Source organism: Anolis sagrei, chromosome 2 (genome assembly GCF_037176765.1).
Source record: "Anolis sagrei isolate rAnoSag1 chromosome 2, rAnoSag1.mat, whole genome shotgun sequence".
Taxonomy (NCBI): Eukaryota; Metazoa; Chordata; class Lepidosauria; order Squamata; family Dactyloidae; genus Anolis; species Anolis sagrei.
In genome coordinates, this window is record NC_090022.1 from 19,029,755 (window position 1) to 19,047,010 (window position 17,256).

The 17,256-nt window shown below is 48.0% G+C and overlaps 1 protein-coding gene across 6 annotated transcripts in view; it reads left to right on the forward strand.

Moving 5' to 3' along the window:
• The window catches only part of BAG6 (BAG cochaperone 6), a 45,232-nt gene that overhangs the window by 16,097 nt on the left and 11,879 nt on the right, over window positions 1-17,256 (forward strand). For all 6 annotated transcript variants that reach the window (XM_067463306.1, XM_067463305.1, XM_067463309.1 and 3 more), the window contains 9 exons: window positions 92-371; window positions 2,055-2,141; window positions 3,552-3,659; window positions 5,352-5,464; window positions 5,552-5,636; window positions 8,631-8,986; window positions 11,103-11,451; window positions 11,648-11,817; window positions 11,916-11,969. In XM_067463306.1, coding sequence (XP_067319407.1) covers window positions 92-371; window positions 2,055-2,141; window positions 3,552-3,659; window positions 5,352-5,464; window positions 5,552-5,636; window positions 8,631-8,986; window positions 11,103-11,451; window positions 11,648-11,817; window positions 11,916-11,969 — 1,602 coding nt within the window. The remainder of the gene's footprint in view (window positions 1-91; window positions 372-2,054; window positions 2,142-3,551; window positions 3,660-5,351; window positions 5,465-5,551; window positions 5,637-8,630; window positions 8,987-11,102; window positions 11,452-11,647; window positions 11,818-11,915; window positions 11,970-17,256) is intronic.

A 17,256-nucleotide genomic window follows, 5' to 3' on the forward strand; every position in this document is an offset into this window, starting at 1 on the left:
TTCCCAGCCTGCAATGTTCTGATTCAGTGAGGAAGAATAGTAGAGGAGTCCTGCCATGTCTCACCTGCCGTACAACTTCCTCTCAATGCAGATTAATGTTGGCACAACAGTCACCATGACAGGCAATGGCTCTCGAGGTGCTCCACCTAGCTCAGAAGGGTCCACGGCATCCCAGACCTCTCCTCCTGCTCAGCCGGGCACTTCCACTCCTCCAGATGCTGGCCGTCCGACTGAGGGGTCTCCCCCTGCGGCCTCTTCCCCTGGGGCCACCCCTACTCAGACACAAGCCTCCCAGACAGGCCACCCCCGGGTGATCCGTATCTCGCACCAGACTGTGGAACCCGTAGTTATGATGCATATGAATATACAGGGTAAGGAGACATTATGCATTCTGTTTGGGAGAGGGCACTAAATATGGGACTTTAAAACGGGTGATGTGTCGGGGAGAAATGCTGGCACCCATGCTGGGGGAATTGGGTAGTAATAGAAGAAAATGCTTTGAGGCTTGGGAGGATATTCTAGGTCAAAGAAGGCTTGATGAGGGTTTCTTCACGGTGTGGCATAGGAATTTCATCTGCAAAGATGATCTTAGGTGAGCTTTTCTTCAGATCCTGCAGCATGTGCAAAATGTGTGGATATGAAAACTGAGCTGTGGTGTGGGTTTATTGTTGTAAAGACTGAAATAGTTTCAGATGAAAGCATGTGTGAAAGTCTTTGAGTGCTGTGTCGTCAAGGGCTTTCATGGCCAGAATCACTAGGTGGTTGTGAGTCTTCCGGGCTACATGGCCATGTTCCTGAAGCATTCTCTCCTAACGTTTTGCCCACATCTGCATATGGCAGGCATCCTCAAAGGTTGTGAGGTCTTTTGGAAACTAAGCAAGTGAGGTTTATATATCTGTGGAATATGCAGGGTGGGAGACTTTATTTATTTATTTATTTCGGGTACTTTTACCCCGCCCTTCTCAACCCCTGAGGCAAGTGTGAATGTCGCAACTTGAGGCAAGTGTGAATGTCGCAGTTGGCCACCTTGATTCATATTTAATGGCCTTGTATCTTCAAAGCTTGGCTGATTGCTGCCTGGAGGATTCTTTGTTAGGAGATGTTAGCTGGCTCTGATTGATTCCTGTCTCAAATTCCCTTGTTTATTGAGTGTTGCTCTTTATTTACTGCCCTGATTTTAGAGATTTTTTTTAATACTAGTAGCCAGATTTTGTTCATTTTCATGGTTTCCTCCTTTCTGTTGAAATTGTCCACATGCTTGTGGATTTCAATGTCTTCTCTGTGTAGTCTGACATGGTAGTTGTTAAAGTGGTCCAGTATTTCTGTGTTCTCAAATAATAAGCTGTGTCCAGGGTGGATCATCAAGTGCTTTTCTATGGCTGACTTCTCAGGTTGAAGGAGTATGCGTTGCCTTTCATGTTTCTTGATTCATGTTTGGGCAATGCTGCATTTGGTGGTCCCTATATAGACTTGTCCACAACTGCATAGTATACAGTAGACTCCTCTCACCTCACTCGCCTAGTTTCCAACAGACCTCACAACCTCTGAGGATGCCTGCCATAGATGTGGGCAAAATGTCAGGAGAGAAGGCTTCTGGAACATGGCCATGCAGCCTGGAAATCTCACAGCAGCTCTTTGAGTGTGTGAGGTGTATCAGTGATTAGCATTAAGTTGGGATGAGAACTTGCTGGGTGTGGGAGGGACTCTCTTCAGCATCTTTGATGCCATAGGCAGTTAGACAACTTCCTGGAACTCATAATCTGTTGCCTGAAGCCTCTGGTCTTTGTTCTCTTTGCTCCAGCGCTTGCTTTTGGCTATAGGATTGCCTTGGGTTCCGTGTGGCTTTGGGGATGGTAGACACTCTCATATACCTGGTCTGACAGTTGGCTTCTGTTGCTCAGAATTTGCCAGTATTTCTCCATGCCAGTTGATCATTTTTCTGTGCCACACCTGAAGGGATTGGAGATTTAAATTGTGATATTCTGCATGCAGAACCTTGCCTCTGAGTTGTTGCGCTTCTTTATTGGAAGTTGTCTTTTTCCCCACTTCCTTAGATTCTAGCTCCCCAATGGGAGGGAGCGGATCTGGTGGAGCACCATCTGCAGGAACTCCTGGGCCAATTGGGCATACTCCAGGAATGGGTAAGGACTGAGCAAAGTGTGTGGGTGTTCTGGATAGACTACTAGAAGGGATGGGCAAATCTGATTCTGCATTGGATTGCATACCTACACTATATACTCATGTATAAGTGCAAACCTTATCTATTTTTGGTTTGACTTACTCACACAGGTCAGTATGAGTACCTTAACCTTTACAAAAAAGGTACTTTGTCTCTTGAGTATAGGAGTGCCAAAAGGTGAGAGCTTAGAGCAGTGGTTCTCAACCTTCCTAATGCCACGACCCCTTAATACAGTTCCTCATGTTGTGGTGACCCCCAACCATATAAATTATTTTCGTTGCTACTTCATAACTGTAATTTTGCGACAGTTATGAATTGTAATGTAAATATCTGATATGCAGAATGTATTATCATTTACTGGACCAAATTTGGCACAAATACCCATTATGTCAAAATTTGAATACTGGTGGGTTTGGAAAGGGGGGATTGATTTTGTCATTTGGGAGTTGTAGTTGTTGCGATTTATAGTTCATCTACAATATAAGAACTTTCTGGATTCTACCAATGATGGAATTGAAGCTAACATAGCACACAGAACTCCCATGACTAACAGAAAATACTGGAAGGGCTGGTGGGCATTAACCTTGAGTTTTGGAGTTGTAGTTCACACAAACCCAGAGAGCACTGTGGGCTCCAACAATGATGGATCTGGACCAAACTTGGCACGAATCCTCAGTATGCCCAAATGTGGACACTGGTGTAGTTTGGGGAAATAGTCCTTGACATTTGGGAGTTTCAGTTGCTGGGATTTATAGTTCACCTACAATCAAGGAGCATTCTGCACCCCAACAACGATAGAATTGGGCCAAACTTTCCACACAGAACCCCCGTGACCAACAGAAAATACTGTTTTTTATGGTCTTTGGCAACCCCTCTGACACCCCCTTGCGACCCCCCCCCCCCGGGGTCCTGACCCACAGGTTAAGAAATGCTGGCTTAGAGCATTCCAGAAGATCTTAAAAGAAGCACTGCTCTCCTCCCCTCTCTCTGCTGTGGTTTGTTGGTTTTGGCCTCTTTGATTGCTTGGTTAGGAAAATGGCAGTGGCAGCCAGGGATGACTGACCCTCTGAGAGAGCATTTCTGCCACCCCCTCTTTGTGGAATAACCCTTCACTTATCAACCAGTCATATCAAAATCCATAATTACTCCCAGTTTATACATTGATATATACAGCATCTTGGTATGCATTTTTAGATAGATGCACATTTTTTTCAAAAACCTCAAACACTTTCTGCACACTTTTTCAGTTGGATCCTTTTTGTGTGTAACCTTCCCGATTGGATAAAGCATCTTTCTGTATATTTAAAAAACGCACATGTGTGTTCACACCATGTTTGTTGGCTGTTTGTTGATGATTCTCTTGGTCTTGTAGGTGGTGCTGCTCACATGCCTCTCCCCAGCCTCCCTCCAGAGTTCATGCAGGCTGTGGCCCATCAAATAACACAGCAAGCCATGGCAGCTGCCGCCTCAGCTGCTGCAGGTACATTTTCTAGTTCACTTTTGGCATCCAGATTCAAAGCACTGTATTTCTTTGTATGATAGCCACACCTCTTAGCACTTTTTGTGATTGAAAAAGGGAGGATTGCAACTACTGTGCAAAGAAGAAAAAAATCTGCATTTGATTCTCCAGTTTATTTTTTTTTAAAATAAAATAAGCTGCCTTACCTTTGAGACAGAAGGTGGTGGAGGAGGGATGTGTTGGGGGAAGCAACCTTCTCACGCCTCCTCTATATGATGTTTATCTGTTTTATAATGTGTTGTTTTATAACCTGAAGTATATGTCTTATTTGATTTGCAGTTTCCTTATCTCTAAATACCTTAAGCAGGGAGGGGCTGCAAGTCATGTGACTGACTCAGTGATAATTTAGAATTTTAAGGTTTAAACAGGATGATAGTGAAGGAACCTTGGTTTAGAGAAGTGTCTTTTGCCTTGAATGAGCTTGAGTATAGAAGTCTGTCAGAGTGTAGAAGCTTATGTTTGGAAGTTAGAAACTGTTGAGGCTTGTGTGTTTGTTTGAAAGTAAACTCTTTATTAAAGAGAGCTGTATAAAGCAACATTGTTTATGAAGAAACTGTCAAAGATTATTAGTTCAAGATACAAACTCTCCGAAACATGTTGTGGACTGCTCTTCTGATTCTGACAGAGAAGGAGGACACGTGGTGGAAGAAACAGCACTTGAGGATTTGGGGTGGAGTGGTGAGGAGGAAGAAGGAGGAGGAGAGGTGGCAGATATAGCAGAAATTGCTACGTTTCTGGAACATTGAAGGGAGAAGAAGTTGTTAGGCTAGTAGAGAAAACTCTAAGCAATCAGACCACGCTTGAAGGATAGCTGTGCTGGGAAGTTCAGTGCTATAAATTAACAGCAATGTCAGGGGCTCAGTATGGCTGCAACTGACCTATTTTTGGGTGAGTTCCAGTTACCGGCACTGTATTGTTGTTCCAGCATCGGATCTCTGAAGGCTTTTGTCATTTGCAACTTGTAAGGCTATTTCTGGTGTAAAACTGGACAAAACGTTACTGAAGTTTTTAAACCCTTGACAAGAAATGTGCCTGTATCTTTAAATACATGAAGGTATAGGTAAACAAAACTTGTTATCTTTAGAAGAAGATTGCTTGCATTATAGTCTGCTGAAAGCATCAAACAGAAACAAAATATCTACATGTCCAGCAATCCTCTTTTAACAAATAAACTCTGCCACCCCAATTAGGTTACAATCTTAACAGTGATACTAACAGGTCATGATCCATTATCCCCAATAGGATAATCCAGCTTCAAACAACCATCTTATTTGTTTTGTTTCTTTTCTTTTTTCTTTTTTTTTTTTAAAAAAACAAAACCTGACTTCCCTTTGGGAAGGAAGGAAGGAAGGGGGAATCAGCCCCACACGGCAGCTCTGTGACTATTATGCAAGGAATTTATTTATTTTTATTTATTTACTATATTTGTATACTGCCCCTCTCACCCCGGAGGGAACTCGAGGCGGGTTGACCATTCTCTGTGAGACCATTCTCTGTGAGAAGTAAAGCCTGTCACATTATTGAAACCATTGCAAATATTTACTGTTCAAGAACAAAATAAATCTCAAAAAAATGGGGTTCAACTATTATGTGGTGGTGACTATTATGCGATGAAATATGCTGTGTTGGACTTCTGCTCTGCCTGTTTCTTAGGTCAGCAAGTCCCGAGCTTCCAGTCAGCACCCACGCGTGTCATGATTGCCAGACCCTCAGCACCTTCCGTGCGTCCCACTCACCCGGGGTCACCCCAGGCACCAGGACAAGGGGTAAGAAGGAGAGCAGCTGGATGAAGAAGGGGCTCTTTTCCTAGTTAGGGGTCTTCTTTCTTCTGAATCTGTCTTTTCCCCTTCCAGGGTCCCAGCATAGGCGGAAACGCTTCATTGGCCCAGATGATCAGTGGCCTGGTGGGACAACTCCTCATGCAGCCGGTCATTGTGGGTAGGTTGTAAAACCAGAGAAGGAAGAGTCACAAAATGTGAGGTTGAGATGATCCTCGGGAACAATTGGGTCATCTCTATGCCAGAACTCAGAATCATTGCGCTGGAAAGGGCTGCAAAAGTAATCTAGTCCCAATTCCTGCCATGTAGGAGTGCACAAGAAAAGTCCTGAGAAATGCCCATCTGTTTAAAAATCTCCAAAGGAGGAGAGTCCACCATGCTCCAAGGTAGCTTATTGCATTGCTGAGCAGCTCTGTACTGTCAAACACATTGTTTTCTGCCATTTCAACTCATTGGTTCACATTCTAGTTTCTGGAAGAGCAAAAAGCAAGTTTACTCCTCCTATGCCAGCGCTGCTCAAAGTGGTTGTGCTGAAACTGCATAAGTTCCAGTTCCTTTTGTTAGCCTGACTCATCCACATCTTGAGAGTAGCCATTTTAAAATTAGTTTTATGAGGGTGGAGTTTAAGGAAACCCTTCCTGATTTGTGTCAGTCATTTTGTCTGTCCCTTTGCCTGAGGAAAGGAAGCCATTTTAGATGGTAGACCACCAGGGAATCTTGGAAGCACGATGTGTTCAGTTGGTCTCAGTGAGATCCCAATTTGGACAAGCCATTTCAAGTCAATTTTCTAAACCAATAATTAGTTAACCAATAACTAATTAATGCCTTGGAAGATAGGCTGAGCCAGAGAGGGGGGGGGGGGGGGGAGAAGAAGCTAAGGCAACCATAATTATCAGTTTGGAATTTGGGTTTTGAAAGGTTAGAAGTTTTGAAGCGGAAGGAAGGAAGAGTTTTGGGAACTGTTTGTTAAAAGGTATTTTGAGGAAAATAGTTAAAGCCAGCCAAGAGAAGGAGTAAGAGATATGTTTAGGCCTCTATAGAATTAGAGTGCTGGTGTGGAAAGAGGATTCAAAAAGTTCAGAATAACCTGTTTGTATTCCTGTGTGTGGAACATTGCTTTTAAGAAACTCAAGTTAAAAGACCATTCTCTGTAAGAAGTAAAGCCTGATAGGTTATTGAAACCACTGCGCATCTTTACTGCTCAAGAACAAAACAAACTACATATTCTTGTTTCAGCTCAACTGAAGAGTTTGTGTGTCTTAAACATTCTGGCAAGGAGGTGGCCTGTGAAACAGTAGAAGGTGCCAGCAAAAGAAATCTTATTAAATATTTGGTGGCAGCAAAGAAAAATATAATATACAGTGGAAGCATCACAGTGTCCTGCCTTGTCTGTGAGGGTGTGTGTGTGTGTCTTGCTCCTCACTTCATATTAATGACTTAGATGAAAGGTTAGAAGGCATGATCATCAAGTTTGCAGACGACACCAAATTGGGAGGGATAGCCAATAGTCCAGAGGACAGGAGCAGGATTCAAAACGATCTTGACAGATTAGAGAGATGGGCCAAAACTAACAAAATGAAGTTTAACAGTGACAAATGCAAGATACTCCACTTTGGCAGGAAAAACGAAATGCAAAGATACAGAATGGGGGACGATGATGCCTGGCTCGAGAGCAGTACGTGTGAAAAAGATCTTGGAGTCCTCGTGGACAACAAGTTAAACATGAGCCAACAATGTGATGTGGCGGCAAAAGAAGCCAATGGGATTTTGGCCTGCATTAATAGGAGCATAGTGTCTAGATCTAGGGAAGTCATGCTACCCCTCTATTCTGCTTTGGTTAGACCACATCTGGAATATTGTGTCCAATTCTGGGCACCACAATTCAAGAGAGATATTGACAAGCTGGAATGTGTCCAGAGGAGAGCGACTAAAATGATCAAGGGTCTGGAGAACAAGCCCTATGAGGAGTGGCTTAAGGAGCTGGGCATGTTTAGCCTGAAGAAGAGAAGGCTGAGAGGAGATATGATAGCCATGTATAAATATGTGAGAGGAAGCCACAGGGAGGAGGGAGCAAGCTTGTTTTCTGCCTTCTTGGAGATTAGGACGCGTAACAATGGCTTCAAACTACAAGAGAGGAGATTCCATCTGAACATGAGGAGGAACTTCCTGACTGTGAGAGCCGTTCAGCAGTGGAACTTTCTGCCCCGGAGTATGGTGGAGGCTCCTTCTTTGGAAGCTTTTAAACAGGGGCTGGATGGCCATCTGTCAGGGGTGATTTGAATGCAATATTCCTGCTTCTTGGCAGGGGTTGGAGTGGATGGCCCATGAGGTCTCTTCCAACTCTTTGATTCTATGATTTACTGCAGCGAGCAAAGAAAACTGTACTCAAAAAGCTGTCATCTATTCTCCTCAGAAATCTTCCATGAATGGCATCTTCAGGAACAATCAGTTATCCTTCCAATTTTAAATATGGAGTTTGTTGAGGGAAAATCAAATTAGTGCCTGGGTGGAGATGGACGCAAGACCAGTTAAAAATTGTTACCATTTTGTGAAAGCAATAGAGTGAACATTGATTCTGTGGGGTTCCTTGTTCAAACAGGAAAACAGTTCAGCATCCCCCAAGCTGACAGAAAGTTAAGACGCATTAATGCTAAAGTGACATTTAAAGCAGCTTGGGTTACTTAATACTTGGCTAGTTGGAAGGAACCGTCGTAAAAGCAAAGGGTTGCTGTAGCTTTAGACTCAAAAGGAAAATGAGCTACCAGAGATTCCTTGTGTTTGGCAATCTGAAGTACTTATTTACTTACTTAGGTGACCCCTCGTTGGCCGAGTAGGATAGTCTTCCAGGATTAGTATTCTTGTGGGTCCGTAGGTGGCTGTGGAGCCCTATTCTTGATCTGCATCTTCTTCCGCAGTGAGAGCATTGGTTTCCAGGTGGAAGGCGGTCTCGGTCGGGGTTGGCTTGACATGCCTTCCTCTTGGCACGTTTCTCTCTTTCACCGTCCATTCGTGCCTCTTCAAATTCTGCAGCACTGCTGGTCACAGCTACCTCTGAATCTGAAGTGGGACAATTTTAAGTGATGAGTGACAGAATGGGCATAGTCTCTTTCCCCTGATTCTAGACCCTGCGGTCATTTCCATGTTTCCTTTCCAGCGCAGGGCAGTGGAACACCCTCGTCGGCTCCTCCTTCCGTCAACACACAAGCTACCTTTAGTACCAGCAATTCTGCCTCCCCTCCAACTGCCTCGGCCAGCGCTGGTACAACCAACACCGCCACCACTGCAGCTGGAGGCAGCTCCGCCGGTGCCCCAGGAGGGCCCATCCCGTCTGGCCAGCCTCCTTCAGCAGGCGCCGAACTCCAGTTGTCTCAGTTATCCCAGCTGCTGGGGAATTTCTTTGGTGCCACAGGCTCCACCGTGGCTGGGGTGGCTGGCGTGGGCTCCCCAACCATTACTGTGGCCATGCCAGGGGTGCCTGCTTTCCTGCAAGGCATGACAGATTTCCTTCAGGTGGGTACCTAAAAAATCCTTCCATAGCATCTTACCTAGACAGTTTGCCACAGGGAAGTTTGGGGGTTTCTCCCCATGAGCATATGTGAATTTAAATTGAGTGATGTTGGAATTTGTAGGCAAATGAGTTAGTTGACAGAGAAAAGCCGTTTGCCCATTAGCCTCTGTCTGCCAGTCTTCTCTCTCCTCCAATCACCTTTCTTGTTCTATTGATGCTCTTTGGGGAGAGACCCCTTTTTCTGAGCACACACATCCCCCTGAGTCCTCTATTTTGTTCTTCTCCTGTGAACGTGGAGAGAAGATGTCTGCTGTGAGTTAGATAGTTAGGTCCTGTTAGCTTTCCTATGTAGTTATGTACTTCTTTGAATAACGTGTTTTATAATTGGGTTGCTGTGAGTTTTTTGGGCTGTCTGGCCTTGTTCCAGAAGCATTTTCTCCTGATGTTTCATCCACATCTATAGCAGGCACTCTCAGAGGTTGTGAGGTCTGTTGGAAACTAGACAAGGGAGGTTTATGTATCTGTGCAATAATGTCCAGGTGGGAGAAAAAAACTCTTCGTCTGTTGGAGGCAAGTGTGAATGTTGCAATTAATCACCTTGATTAGCATTGCAAAGCCTTGCAGCTTCAAGTCCTGGCTGATTCCCGCCTGGGGGAATCTTTTGTATAGATATATTCTGCTTTGCCCATTTAAATAAAATGGTCTCAAAGATTACTAACATTAATGATATTTCTCCCTTGTAGAAATGTCCTCATATTTTAATACTCCCTGGATTTCATAGTATTGAGCAATGGCTTAAAAAAACATTCTGCAGCTCCTCCATGATGGCATGATGGCAACAGTCTTGGACAATTGATTAGCATTTCAAAGCCTTGCAGCTTCAAAGCTTGGCTAATTCCTGCCTGGGAGAATCCTTTGTTGGGAGGTGTTAGCTGGCCCTGATTGTTTAATGTCTGGAAATTTTTTATGCTTTGCTCTGCCCCTTTATTGCTGACGAGCAATTGCTCTACTGCTGGCACTAAAAACTTCTGATCTGCTGAACTGCTGCTGTTGCTGTTGTTGCTGCTTTACATTTTTGCATGTTTTTTTTTCTTTTTTGGGAAATTTACCCCAACAAATAAACTCCAGTGCACATTCTTTCCTACCCATCCTGGCAAGCCTGGAACCCCAGGTCTCGGCAGTGGCCGGGAGAGCTTTTGCACAATTAAAACTTGTGCGCCAGTTGCGCCCGTACCTTGGGAAGTCTGATCTGGCCACAGTGGTCCACACTCTTGTTACATCCCAAATAGATTACTGCAATGCACTCTACGTGGGGTTGCCTTTGAAGACTGTTCGGAAACTTCAATTAGTCCAGCGGGCAGCAGCCAGATTACTCACTGGATGTCATACAGGGAGCATACCACCTCTCTGCTATGACAGCTCCACTGGCTGCCGATCCAGTTCCGAGCACAATTCAAAGTGCTGGTTTTGACCTACAAAACCCTATACGGTTCCGGCCCAGCGAATCTATCCGAACGCATCTCCTTCTACGTCCCGCTTCGGAGTTTAAGATCTTCTGCGGGGGCCCTGCTCTCGGCTCCACCTCTATCACAAGTGAGGTTGGTGGGGACGAGGAGCAGGGCCTTCTCGGTAGTGGCCCCTCACCTGTGGAATTCACTCCCCGGGGAAATTAGGACATCGACATCCCTCCTTTCCTTTAGAAGGAAATTAAAAACATGGATCTGGGACCAGGCTTTTAGGTAATCTGGCAGATAGACAAAGGACAAGCGACGACTAGAATTGATGGATTTGACAATGTGGAACTGAATTTACGGACTCTGAGCTGAAATCGTTGAGCACTAGACCGATTTTATGGATTATGATGTATAATGGAATGTTTTAATTGTTTTAATTACTGCTTATATATGTTTTATTTTTATCTTATTGTTGTGCTGGCATTGAATTGTGCCTTTTGTAAGCCGCCCTGAGTCCCCCCTCGGGGGTTGAGAAGGGTGGGGTAGAAGTGCAATAAATAAATAAATAATCAAATAAATAAGGTCCAGGCCCTCTTGAAAGCCTGTGTAGCCTTTTCCACCTCCCTTCAGCCCTGTTCCTGACCGCTTCCTTTTCTCTCTCTAGGCCACACAGATGGGAGCAGCTCCCCCACACCCTCCTGAACAGAGTCCCCCTCCTCCCCCTCCTCCTCCTCAACCAGAGGCCACTCCACCCACACCGCCTCCCCCCTCCACTCCCCAAAGTGGGACTGATGCCCCTTCTGGAAGTGTGGGAGGCAGTGGGCTTCGCGGAGGGGCCTCCTCAGCTGACGCCCCACCCCCTGAGTTTTTCACCAGCGTCGTCCAAGGGGTGCTGTCATCCATGATGGGCTCACTCAGTGCCCAGCAGTGCAGCACCGAGAGCATCGCTGACTTCATCCAGCGCCTGAGTGGGACCAGTAACATCTTTGAGCCGGGCACAGAGGGGGCCTTGGGTAAGGAACACACTTGTCTTGTGATAGGCTGCCTTCTTTATGCAAAGGAATGGGGGGGGGGGGATCCCTCAGCCGAATCCTATCTCTAGTCTTGTTACTCATTGAAGTCTGAAATCTTGATGACACAGGGATGAAACCCAACAAAAATGATGGATTGGGAGGGCACTTGTTTTTATTTCTGTGCCTGTCTTTCCAGGCTTCTTTGGAGACCTGCTTTCCCTGATCTGTCAGAACTTCTCCATGGTTGACATGGTGATGCTGCTACATGGGCAGTTCCAGCCCCTGAAGCGGATCCAGCCCCAGCTCAACCGGTTCTTCCGGGAGGAGTATCTGCATGGTCAAGAGCCCACCGACCGCAACATCCAGGTGGGAAGACCCTCTCCCCCTCCCCCACCTCCACCGCTTTCCTGCTTCCACTCCCCTTGCAGCTGATAACAGGTACTTTTCTCTTTTGACTCTTCCAGATGGCCACTTACAATTTGATCAACGGCTTGGAGGACTACATCCGCGAGAGCTTTGTAAGTGTCACTCTCATCTCATCCTCCTCTGTTTCTGCACCAACCCTGTTCTGAGCTGGGAGAATCAAAGCTAAACCCACTTCTGATTGCAGATCAGACCAGAATAGACTGGCCTAAGTATCCTCAGGGATGTCTTACTAAAAGCGTTGTGTCATTCTTAGAAACATGTTCATTGTATTTGTTTCTATAATCCTGGACAAACAGAAAAATCTTCAGGCTGAAATAGTGTAGCTGAAGATCTTAGATTCAGAAACCTGTAGAATTACGCAAAATTAAAGGGAAATCCTGGTTAATTGTTCCCTTAACACATTGGCATGAACAAGCAGATATGTGAGGTATTAGAATCGCTGCATATTTGGCCACCTGAACAACTTTAAGGGATAGTAACTTCATTCAATTTCTACATATAAAAAAAGGTAAAGGTTTCCCCTTGACATTAAATCTAGTTGTGTCTAACTCTGGGGGTTGGTGCTCATCTCCATTTCTAAGCCAAAGAGCTGGCATTGTCCATAGACACCTCCAAGGCCATGTGGCCAGCATGACTGTATGGTGCACCGTTACCTTCCCGCGAAGTGGTACCTATTTGCATGTTTTCGAATTGCTACTCACATTTGCATGTTTTCAAACTGCTAGGTTGGCAGAAGCTGGGCCTAACAGTGGGAGCTCACCCGCTCTCTGGATTCAGACCGCCAACCTTTTGGTCAGCACATTCAGCAGCTCAGCTGTTTAACCTGCTGTGCCACCGGTAGCTCCTAATATTTATACATATATATGTATGTGTATTTCCCCTTCGTGTAGTCTGTGAAAAACGCACATAATGGGTTTTGTTCTGCGCATGCGCAGCTGTTCGGAACCTTCTAGAATTTTCAAATAGAAACTTTTAATTGGCGGACGCCCCGCCCAAACTCCCCATACTATAAATGCCGCAGGCGGGAAACTCCTGCTCAGTTCCTTTTCCGCCATCAGCAGCGTTTGGAACCTCTCTAGCGAGTGCTTACTCTAGCGGACAGATTCTTAGTTTAGACCTCGGAAAGCTTATCGACCTGTGCTACTCTACACCCCTCGACCACGGAACGTTCTTTGACTACGATTTCGTCGCTTCCATCAGGCCAGATCTTTAAAATGAGTACCTCCTTCTTTAAGAAATGCACCTCCTGTGGCGGCAAGGTGCCCGACTCGGACGGACACGCCATGTGCTTATTATGCCTAGGGGAATCCCACCGGCCCCAATCCTGCCCGGTCTGTTTGGCGTTCACTCCCAGGGCTCGGAAAGATCGAGAGTCCAGACTTAAGGCCCTGCTTTATGAAAGGGCCTTAGCCCCTGTCTCCACCAGGGCGGAGAAGCGCCCGGCCTCTGAGGCCCTCTCTGAGACCCAAGACTCCGGCCTCGTTCCCTCCCAACTGTCCCCGCGGCCGCGGGACTCTGAGAACGATCGGGCAGACGAGAATGACTCCCAACCGGGGCCCGCGAAGAAGCCCAGGCCCTCAAAGCAGGGAAAAGCCTCCCTCAAGTCAAAGGACGGGCTTAAAAAAGGGAGAAAGAAGGGGCAACTCGGCGGCAACTCGCCCCCGAGTCCCCGTTCCACAAGAGGCCCAGCCCAGGGAGCCCCTGTTCGCCCCCTTTTGGAGGCCTCTGTTGAGCCGCTAGGAGAAGCGCGGCAAATGGTGACTCGAGCCGCCGAAGGGGAGGAGATGACGCCAAATCCTCCAACACTCTCCCCCGCCGAAGGTATCCCTCCGAGCGGCATTGTGCAAGCCGCCCCATCGGTTGCTTCGGGGCCTTCCCCACCAACTAACTTACCTGTTGCGCGGGGCTCAGGGGAACCCCTGACTCCCTCGGGGCCGCCTCAGCAGGGCCAAAGTCCTCCCTCTCCGCCGGCAGGGCGCAGAAGGGATAGGGAGAGGGGCCGCTCACAAGAGCGCCGATCGCGCCACGTGCCTAGGCACCGACGCAGATCCCCTTCCATTAGCTCATGGAGCTCTCGTTCGCGCAGCCCGGCAAGACATGCATATGAGGAAGATTGCTCCCTAGAGCGGCACTATCCCAGGCACGCCAGGGGCTATGCCCAATGCAAGTATGCAGCGTCCCATTGGGACAGAAACTGTTGTAGCCATGGCCATTGCTGCCAATACGCGGGCCACGCTTCCCCCTCCATGGTGGCCACGCCCCCGGGCATAAGCCCCACCCACCAGGGGCCGACGGCTTCAGCTCCTCCTCACCCTGGAACCGGAGCTCAACATGTGGAGGCTGAGACAACCCCAGCCACTGCCGCTGCAACAGCGCCACCTGCTGCGGGCCCCTCGGTTCCGCGAGCAAGCTCTTCGGCACCGGCGGCAACAACTCCACGGATGGAGGCAATTTTATCAGGCTCTTCGGATCCGGAAGACCACTCCCTTTCTGAGCCTCATCCTGATTCCGAGGCTCTTACTCCGGAAGAGCTTGGAGGTTTTTCTGCCTTACTAGTCAGACTTTCCAGGGCCCTACAATTATCAGTACCACAATCAGCGAGGGTAGTAGAGGACCCAATGTATCCTTCTTCCAAGCAGCAAGAACCTCCAACGACGGTCCTGCCCTCCCTTCCATTCCTATTACAACTTAGTAAGGCTGAGGGCGTACCCCCTTCAGCAGTACCAGCAACACCCAAGCGGGCAGAGAATCTCTATAAAGTGGACCTTTCCGCCGCTCCATGGCTAGCCAAGCAACCTAAGCCCAACTCCATTGTAGTGGATGTCAGCCAACCTCGCCCCTCCCAGAAGTCCCAATCTACCCCTTCCGACAAGGAAGGGAAAAAGTTAGAAACATTAGGAAAGAAAATCTACGCTTCTGCCTGCCTCTCTTCCAGAATGGCCCACTACGGGGCGTATATGGCAGGCTACCAAGATCATCTGTGGGGCAAGACAGCTAAATACCTCGATCTTCTGCCACCAAACGAACAGATGCTGGCAAAGGCCTTCCACCAGGAGGCAACTCTGCTGGCCTCCTTTCAGAAAGACCTGGCCAAACACACAGCCGACGCCGCGGGCAAGCTTCTGGCGACAGCAGTGACCCTACGCCGCCACGCCTGGCTAAGAGGCTCCGGCTTATCCCAATCAGCAAGGACAGTGATAGAGGACCTCCCAATGGACGAGTCCGGCCTGTTCAACCCACAGACAGACTCCCAGCTAGAACATACACAGAAGATGAGACAGACAGCTCACAAATATGGTTTCTCTCCCTATCTGTCGCAGCACCACAGACAATACTGGCCAAGCCGTTTTCATCAACATCGGAGACGTTACAGCCCTCCAGCCTATAGAGGACGTCAGCGCCCTACGGCTCCGGCTCCAGCCGCCAGAAAACCTTCCCTCCCATACAGGCAACAACGCGGCGGAGGTAAACAGCCCGACCGCCAGAGGCGCCGCTTCTAGCCCCGCGGCTGGAAGCAAGTCTCCATCCTCCTCAACAAGTTCCCAGTTTTCGAGTTCTACAGTTGGCACTGTTCAGCCAAGTTCACCGTTTACTAGTTCTCTTTGTTGTGATGACAGCCCTCCCTCCCTCCCGCGAGGAATCTTCAAGGACCGATTGGCCCCCTTTCTGCACGCGTGGAAGAGGATAACCACTGACTCCTGGGTCCTCTCCATAGTGGAACGAGGTTATGCTATAGAATTCGAATCCTGGCCCCCGGTAGGATCCATCAAAGTGACTCCATCTTCCCCTCAGCTTCTGGAGGAGATCTCATCCCTCTTAGAAAAAGGGGCCATCTCCAGGATCCACCCAACGGAGGCCAATGGCTGCTTTTTCTCCAGATATTTTTTGATTTCAAAGAGAGACGGAGGTCTCCGCCCCATCTTGGACTTAAGAGATGTCAACTTCTTTATAAAACCTCGTAAATTTCGCATGATCACCCTGGCGAACATCCTTCCACTACTGCAGAGGGGTTCATGGTTCGTGACCCTTGACCTTCGCGATGCGTATTTTCATTTTTCGATTAGGGAGGACCATAGAAAGTTTCTAAGTTTTGCAATAGACGACCAGCTGTTTTCCTACAACGTACTTCCCTTTGGACTCTCATCTGCACCTCGTGTCTTTACGAAGTGTATAGCGGTGGTAGCCGCTCACCTGAGACAGAAGGGGATAACGATCTTCCCGTACCTGGACGATTGGCTGATAACTTCGGAATCGAGATGTCAACTGCAATCAGACCTCACCTACACTCTGTCTCTCTTACAGAGCCTTGGCCTCATCGTCAATTTCGGGAAATCCAACCTGACTCCTTCAAGATGCATCCAATTCATCGGTGCCACCATAGATTCCATCGCAGAAAAGGCCTTCCTGCCCGGGGACCGCTTCCAAACCATCAAATTGATGATAAACAACATCCGCTCACAAGGAGGAGCCACCGCATGGACCTTCCAATCCCTGCTCGGGCACATGGCCTCGACAACGTCGGTCATCAAGTTTGCGAGGCTACGAATGCGCCCCCTGCAGCACTGGTTCGTCAGGGCGTTCAAGCCCCAACGCGACAGTCAGAACATCCGCCTGTACCCACCACGTCAGGTCCTACAATCCCTCAAGTGGTGGACAAGGGAAGAGCACGCCCTTGCAGGAATGGCCTTCAGGCAACCACGTCCATCCCACTGTCTCACAACGGACGCATCCAACCAGGGATGGGGAGCCCATCTCCGCGACCTAACAGTACACGACAGATGGTCTCGGGAGGAAGCAGTCTACCATATAAACCACCTAGAGCTCCTTGCTGTCCAGAAGGCCCTCCGTGCTTTCGAGCCCCATATCACAGGGCACGCTGTACAAATTGTCACGGACAATACAACTGTAAAGGCTTACATAAACAAGCAGGGCGGGACGCGATCCTCCGACCTCCTCACCTTGTCCACAACAATATGGGAATGGTGCATCCCACGAAGGATACATCTCACGGCAGTGCACCTCCCGGGCGAAGACAACACTCTCGCCGATGCCCTCAGTCGAACTCAGACATCGAATCACGAGTGGCAACTCCATCGAGAAGAGTTCCGCTTCTTGTCCCGCCATTGGGGCCAACCAACCCTGGATCTGTTCGCATCGCCAATGAACGCGCAGTGCGACACGTTCTGTGCCAGACGTCGCCCCGGATCGATCCAGGGATGCATGGGGGACGCATTCACATTCACTTGGTCACCGGGCCTGCTCTACGCATTCCCCCCAATCCCGTTGATCCCCAGAGTGCTGTCCAAATTGATCGAGGACAACGCAGATGCGATACTGGTTGCCCCCTGGTGGCCACGCCAGCACTGGTTCGCCCCCCTC